The 8,386-nt window shown below is 38.1% G+C and overlaps 1 protein-coding gene across 1 annotated transcript; it reads left to right on the top strand.

The window, feature by feature from the left end:
* The first annotated feature begins 4,026 nt into the window (after positions 1-4,026).
* Positions 4,027-4,548, top strand: LOC106355864 (glutathione S-transferase T2-like). Its single transcript, XM_013795739.2, has one exon. It carries the CDS (start codon positions 4,027-4,029, stop codon positions 4,546-4,548), a length of 522 nt encoding a protein of 173 aa, XP_013651193.2.
* Positions 4,549-8,386: the final 3,838 nt, after the last annotated feature.

Here is an 8,386-nt window from a genome sequence, read left to right on the forward strand (position 1 = left end):
TCTGATTTGCTTGGCGTGTGGTATTAGCAGATATCCGGGACCTTTGGGAAATTAGGGTTTTCCTAGTTTCCTTATTTAGTTTAGGTTTGGAATTAGTTTAGGATGGAATTATATTAGGATGGAGTTAGATTATGATCAAATTAGAATAGGTTTAGATTATTTTTATATAATAAATTTGAATTGTTTATAACCATGTATTTTTTATGTATGTTTTTTCAGATTGACGATATTGCTATGGCTAGCGGTAGACAGATAATTAGGAACCTTACGCATAGAAACTCTTACGCGAGTAACTTTCTTCCACAGTCGGATCCATTGGCTTCTACTTCCGGCACTGCATCCGGCCAAGAGAATGTGCCTGATAGCCAATATGCCGATCCGTATGTGCCTCCACAGGCATATGACCCTGAAGCTTACTATCCGCGGTTCGATAACCCTGCTCAATTCTTTCCCCAGTACGATGAGCCTCCACAGCAGCCTCAGAATGAGCAGCATCATCCTCCACACCATCCTCAGCAGCAGTCCACCGCACCCGAAGCTGCTTCGGCTCCTGCAGCAGCTCCTGCTCTTGCAGCAGCTCCGGCTCCCGCAGCTGCTCCGGCTCTTGCATTTGTTCATCCAGATTTGATGGTGCCACCGAATGCACCATATGCAAGATATACAGTGGAAGACCTTCTCCAGATGCCGGGACGAGAAGGTTTACGAATCATCAACCCAGATCGACCCCTCCACACTTACTGGTAATTTTTAATTTATTAAAGTTTTAATTGCATTTAAATATACTAATTATAAAATTGCTCTAAATATATGTATTCTTTCAAATTTTGTAGGTTTTCGACGGACAATTGTGTGGGGACAGAGCGTTGGAGATATCATCAGGACAAACTTCCGGGAAGCGCATCCGAACTGGTCTCTTACACCTGACCACGTTCGGAGGACTTGGTTCAAGTGCTTCGCGGCTAGTTTTAAATATCATTTTTTATTGTTTATTTTAAAAATAATTATTTATTTAATTTATTTTTTTTATTGTAGCAAAAATGGAATTGGTCCATTGCTGTCAACGAAAAGGTGATGGAAGAATTCTACAAAAAGGCGATGGCTCGCCTAAAGAACATTGTTGGTGATTGGAAGGAGAAGTGGAGGGTTTTGGGGGACGACGCAAAAGAAGCATACCTCAGCAATGACGTTTGGAAGGGCTTGAAGGCTTATTGGAATTTGCCGAAGTCAGTTCAGAGGTCTCTCACTTGCTCTACGGCTCGGTTGACCCGCGATGATGATGGTAACCTGCCAGTACCTCATACTTCCGGACAGATTCCACACGCTGGGAGGGCACTACAAATTGTAAGTCTTCGATCTTTCTTAATTTTTATTAAATATATATTAATTGACTATTTATTTAATGCGTGAGTATAATTAAAAAAAAAATTTATACAGGCTGCCCAAGAAGGAGCACCACCATCTCTGGTCCGAATTTACAAGACGACACACCAGCATTCTGATCGCACCTTCTCGCATCCTCGAGCAGAGAGGATCTACAACACTGTTGAGGCTCGCATCTAGGAGGTCCAAACTCAGTTGTCGCAACAAAATCCGGAAGGTGCACCGGTCTAGCTGTCCACCGTCGAACAAGACAAAATTTTTGAGCAGGTTAAAAATTTATCTCTTAACTATATATGTTTATTTAAATTTTTTATTCTTTAAGTTAGTTTTACACATGTACTAATTAAATATCTATTTCTTAATTGAAGGTTGCCCCGAAGAAAAGGGGACGTATTATCGGGATCGGGTCTGTCAACGATGTCCCGAGGGCAAGAGCTGAACAAACTGCAAGAATGGAAGAAGAATCTTCTCTCCGTAGGGATTTGACTGCGGCCAAAGAAGTCATATCTGATCACAGGGACAAATTTTCATTTATGCAAATATGTTCGATTTGATGATAGAGACAACCCCAAACATCAACCCGGTTTTTACCTCTAGGTGGCAGTCTCTACGTCCGAGCTTTGTCCCCGAGCCCACTCCGGCAGAGCAGGCAGATTTAGAGCGACGTGCGGATGAGCATAGATCCGACCTCTTCGACGAAATAAACCTTAACACTTAGTTTTTTTGGTTTTAGTTAATTAGTATTATGAATGTTTTATATTATGGATACTATTATGTTTCTGAATGTTAGATATTTTCTTTTAATTTTATCAAATTTTAAAAATTAAAATCAAAATAAATTTAAATATTTGATTTTAATTAATATATTAAATTCGTAATCAAATACAAAATTCTAAAATAAATAAATAAAAAGGTTAATTTACGACCAATGAACATCTAACGTCGATGTAAAGTAGTCGTTATATTTCGACAAATAAACATCGACATAGAAGCAAATTGGTCGTAAGTTTACGACCTATATACATCTAATTTGCGAGACGTAAATGTGCGTCACATGTACGACTAATACTTTTACGTTGAACTTACGACCAATTTACTTAGTCGTACATTTACGTCTTCTTTACAACTAAAGTCTTTACTCGTAACTTTACGACCAATATGCCTCGAATAATTATTTACGACCAGCTTCTAACGACAAATCGTTTTTCGAAGCTTTTTGGTCGTAAAGCCTATATTACGACCAATAGGCTACTAATATTGTAGTCGTTAAGGTCCTGTTTTCTTGTAGTGAATCCCCATCCATCGTCCAATCAATATTAGATACATCTCTACTTCGGCTTAATTAAGCTTGATTTGATCTTATCTGTATGATTTGAGAGGGTAGATCTATTAGGTTTTCTTGGAATATAACGATCACGGTGGTGTTTTGGTGTTTGATCAAAATCGATTACATGTTTGGGTTTTGTCTGATTGTTTAGTTAAAAAGTCATGAGGATACACTGACATTAATCTTCAACATGCTTGTTCTGTTTTGATCTGTGAATGCATATGAACTAGGATGTTGTTGAAAGATTAATTACGGTTTCTGTTGATTGCTTAATAGCATTCGTTCAAACATCACTCCTCGGAATGTAGTATCTGTTGTAATATAACTTGTAAGATTCATTACAGTTTGTGTTGATTGAAAGATTAATTATAGTTTGTGTTGATTACAGTTTGTGTTGTTAATTATGGCAGGGACTTTTGTCATTCTATGGACTCCTGTTGCCTTAGAGGCTTTGACCTCTCGACTGAAGCTCCTCCTCCTGTAACTTCAAGAAGCAACCACTACACAAGACTGTCAGTGAGGTTAGTACAGCTCCTCATTCGCTTACTTTTTACTAATTGCTTTGGTCTGGCTAGTTGTTAGGTTAATTAAATGCTTGTTAGAGTTAGGACTGTGTGGTAGTAATTGCTTAGATGAATGCTGCTTTTAGGGTTCCATTAGGACTGTGTGGTAGTAATAAATAAGTTAGATAGATGTCTACTCATCTCAACTCAACTAAACTCAAAGAGTAATGGCAATTAAAAAACCTGTATCTAACTTGATCTTCTTCTTCTCTTTTCCTCTATTAAAACGTTGCTTTCTCTCTTTCTTTTTCATCTTTTAACACGGTCTTCTTCTTCTCTTTTATTCCTTGTGAAACACATTTCTTCTTCTTCTCTTTTATTCTCTGACATTTGAGGATATGGATTCTACGAATCCATATAGTCAGTCCAGCAATTTTGTTGACCTTTTGAACAGTCAACAAGATTCATTCCTTCCTGAACAGTCACCAACCTCCATTCCTTCCTGTCCCTGTGCGAGTATCTCGCATGGTGGTGAGCTCCGATCATCACAGCTCCATGTGTTCAGTACTCAATGTACTGAACCTTCAAGCTTCTGTGAAGACTCACCTACAGAGCGGAGGGAAAGAAATAAGTGGACAGTCACAGATGATCTAGTGCTCATTAGCGCATGGTTAAACACTAGCAAGGACCCTGTGGTTGGGAACGAGCAGAAAGCGGGTGCTTTCTGGCATCGGATTGCAGCGTACTTCGCAGCAAGTCCAAAGGTGGCAAGAGGTGAAACGAGCAGCCATCCAATGTAAGCAAAGGTGGCAGAAGATGAACGATCTTGTATCCAAGTTTTGTGGAGCCTATGCGGCTGCAACAAGACAGAGAACAAGTGGTCAGAACGAGGCTGATACTGTAAAACTGGCACACGAAATCTTCTACAACGATCAGGAGATTAAATTCAATCTTCACCATGCTTGGGAGGAGCTGAGGAATGACCAGAAATGGTGTGAAGTTGCTAGTAGCAGGCGCGATGTAAGTGGTAAGAAGAGAAAGTGTGATGATGGAGCACAATCAGAAAGCTCTCAAGCAACTTACAACCTCGGTGATGAACCAACTAACCGACCTCCTGGCGTTAAGGCAGCCAAAAGAGCCTCTGGTAAGAGAAGCATCGCAGATAGCCTGTCTGCCTCTGAGTATCAGACCATGTGGTTTATTAAAGAGAGAGACTTGGCAGCGAAGGAGAGACTTTCGAAGATGGCTTTGCTTGACAGGCTCATTGGCAAGAAAGATCCTCTAACTGAATATGAAGAAGCGCTAAAGAATAAGCTAATTTCAGAGATGTTGGGTTAATTCTGTTTCTGGTCTGTTTCTGGTCTTTGGTCTAACTCTCTTCGGTTTTATGATCTGTTTCTGGTCTGTTTCTGGTCTATTTGTGGTTTGTTTGTGGTCTGTTTCTGGTCTATCTGTCTTTGGTGTATGTGAAATATAGTGTTGATGTTCGAAATATCTTTCTTTGTGTATTGTGTATTGTTTCAATGTTAATGTGAAATATAGTTTCAATGTTCGAAATATCTTTCTTTGGACTTGTTCACTGATGCATTTACATGTATATGATTGCAGGAGATGCTTCACGTCTTCAGAAGATGGTGTCATTAAGCAAGAGAAGTCACTGGTTGTGTACGTGTACTCAAGTGAAGTGGCGATGTTTGTCTGTTAGTGTGACAACTTGTTTGTAGTTTACTATCACAAGCTCTGCTACAAGCTAGTTGTTTGTAGTTTAGTGTCACAAGCTGTCTGTAACAAATAATTCAAGCTAGTTGTTTGTATTATTAAACGCTTCAAGTTGCTTCTTATATAACAAATGCTTATCCTTCTCTTATGTAACAAATAACAAACTCTTTTCTCCTTCTCTTATGTAACAAATAACAAACACTTCAAGTTGCTTCAACTCATCAGAAACTCAAATAATTCAAATGCTTCTCCTTCTTTATGTAACAAATAATTCAAGCTACTTGTTTCAACTCATCAGAAACTCTCCGTGATCTCCTTACCAAAACTCTCTTTCACTTACTCTCTCTCCTTCTCTCCTTACCAAAACACGTTTTAAATTTTGATCATCTCCTCAAAACACTTTCTAAATTGCCGTGAACACGTTTTAAACACTTTCTAAACACGTATATGGCATCTTCTTCTCATAACACGTTTGACGGAGAGGGAGTAGATGATGAAAAATTTGATCAATATTTTGATCAGCCTTTCGAAAATTTTTCCATTGATCCAGAAGAAGAAATAAAAAGAAGGAAAAAACGAGTTCATATTGAGCGGAATCGTGAAGAAGACGATGTATGTTTATGGAATGATTATTTCAGTGAAACTCCAACATATCCTGAAAATCTATTCCGACGCCGATTTAGAATGAACAAACCATTGTTCATGCATATTTTTGATCGACTCTCCAACGAAGTTGAATTCTTTCGACAAAAGAAAGATGCTCTCGGACGGCTTAGTCTCTCTCCATGACAGAAGTGTACAGCAGCCATTCGTGTCTTGGCCTATGGTACTGCAGCTGATGCTGTTGACGAATACCTCCGACTCGGTGCAACGACAGCTCGGTTATGTGTGGAACAATTTGTGGAAGGAATAATATATTTATTCGGCGATGAGTACCTCAGAAAACCAACACCGGCTGATCTTCAACGTCTACTTTATACTGGTGAGCAACGTGGCTTTCCCGGGATGATAGGGAGCATCGATTGTATGCATTGGGAGTGGAAGAATTGTCCCACCGCTTGGAAAGGTCAATATTCTCGTGGTTCGGGAAAACCCACAATCATTTTAGAGGCGGTTGCTTCGTATGATCTTTGGATACGACATGCGTTTTTTGGACCTCCAGGTACCTTAAATGATATCAATGTTCTCGATCGCTCACTTGTTTTTGATAACATAATAAAAGGTCAAGCTCCGCAAGTCACTTACTCTGTCAATGGAAGAGAGTATCATTTGGCTTACTATCTTACCGACGGAATTTATCCGAAATGGGCAACTTTGATCCAATCTATTCCAGTACCACAGGGTCCGAAAGCGGCTTTATTTGCTCAGCACCAAGAAGCTGTCCGAAAAGATGCCGAGCGTGCTTTTGGAGTTTTGCAAGCTCGATTTGCCATTGTTAAAAATCCAGCACTTTTTTGGGATAAAACCAAAACTTGGAAGATTATGCGAGCATGATACTCCATAATATGATAGTAGAAGACGAACGAGATGGATACACTCATTTTGATGTTTCGGAGTTCCAACAAGGAGAAGACACCAGAACTTCACATGTCGATCTCACGTATTCTACTGATATCCTTTCAAATATCACCAATATGATGGGTGTTCAAACTAGAAATTTGTGATAGACAAATGCATCAACAGCTCAAAGCTGATTTGGTTGAACATATATGGCGTAAATTTGGAAGTGATGGAGACAACTACTGAGCTCGGATGTTTTTCCAAATTATTCTCGATTATTGTACTAGTCTTTATTTTTATGTTTTTTTTAAAAAAATCTATGTTTTAAATGTTATCTTTTAAAATGTTTGAATTAATAAATAAATTTTATCTTTAAAAAAAAAATTATTTAAGAACCCCTAATTAAGAAACTCCCATTGGACCGCTCCAAATGGGAGTTTCTTAACGATGGTTCTTAACCCCACTTAAGTAAATTTAAATTATTAAATAATCACTAAGAAACACACTTAAGGATCAAGGGATAAACATGCTCTTAGGTTTTCTGATTTTCTCTCTCTCTTTTCCTTATTATTTAAAGTTGAAAAATTATATTATATGCCCTTAGATTATCCAATATTTGTGAAAAGACCCCGAAACTACGGAATCTACTAAACAGCCATCAAAGATTCAAATTGTTTAGAAAATAGCCCAATATTTTTGTAGAAATGTCACGTAATTTTTGTAAACCGTATGTGTCTTGTACGTTTCAATAAACCGTATGTGTCCTGTACGTTTCAATAAACCGTATGGTTTGATGTTTTCAATTGATTAAAGAGCTAGCCTAGGGTGAAGGATGAGGTGTCGAACGATCATGAGCCAAACATCTATTCAAGGTTTTATTAAGCGCGAGTCTAGAACTCAAATTACACAAGTAGATCGATCCACTTTCGTGGTATCTCTCCTTTCATCAATCAGTCTTAATACCTAAACTCTCGTTTGGATTAAAACATGAAAACTAACAATAAGCACAGATTTGATTAGTTCACAATTTGCCCTAACATCTACTTTCGCTGGTTAGGGACAAGCTGCTCATTCATGTTGTTTCTAGCAACCTAAGCACTTTTGATCATTAGATTAAACCTAGGTTCAAACAATAAATAGCTAGTTTAATGCAGGCAGTAAGCTTAAACATGAATGGGGACAATCAACAATGAACCTTATTTGTGTTTTAGCTCATTGATCTAAACACCCTAACACCTAGACTAAGCAAGCAGATTACTCAGCCATGGACAGAGAAAACATAGAGATAACAGATGAAGAAAACATGTCTGAATCAATAATAAAAAGTAAAGAGGGTTTAGAAATCTTCTCCAAAGGATGTAGAGATTCTTCTCCCTTAACAGGAGTACAAGTTTTCTCTCTCCAAAATATCTCTAAAAAGTAACGTTGAATGTCTAGAATAATAAGAAAAGATATATATGCAGGTCTATGGGGGCCTGGGTGTAAAAGGGGGAAGCCCTAGGTAAAATCTTGAAATATTTGGAAACTTCCTTCAAAATCTCTGCCGCTGGAACATGTACTCGGGGTGTTTTGCGCGATCGGGAACAACCATCAAAACTGTTCTGCGTAAAAATCACCAAATTGCATTATTTTCTGCCTCTTTTTCTCCAATTGGTCTATCTCTCATCCAATGCAACTCCAGACCTGTAATGACTCGAAAAGGAATAGGAAGACTCGATAAAGACTTGAAACCAATTAGAAAACATATATACAAGATGCCAAAAACACCATATATCAGTCGTCTAGAAAAAGAAATTTTTTTTATGTTTTATATTTCAATTGCAAAACTAACCTGAGACGACTTACATAGAAGTCGTCTAAATATAACAAAATATTGATTTTTTAATTTTCTACTGGACGACTTATGTGTAAGTCGTCCAGAAAAAGTCAAATTTCTGACACAATCCGCTCAAATGCA

Source organism: Brassica napus, unplaced genomic scaffold (assembly GCF_020379485.1).
Source record: "Brassica napus cultivar Da-Ae unplaced genomic scaffold, Da-Ae ScsIHWf_1462;HRSCAF=2054, whole genome shotgun sequence".
NCBI classification, from domain to species: domain Eukaryota; kingdom Viridiplantae; phylum Streptophyta; class Magnoliopsida; order Brassicales; family Brassicaceae; genus Brassica; species Brassica napus.

What these genes read in the sequence shown, in the direction of transcription:
- LOC106355864 (XM_013795739.2), top strand. Translation starts at nt 4,027, where the DNA reads ATGAACGATCTTGTATCCAAGTTTTGTGGAGCCTATGCGGCTGCAACA.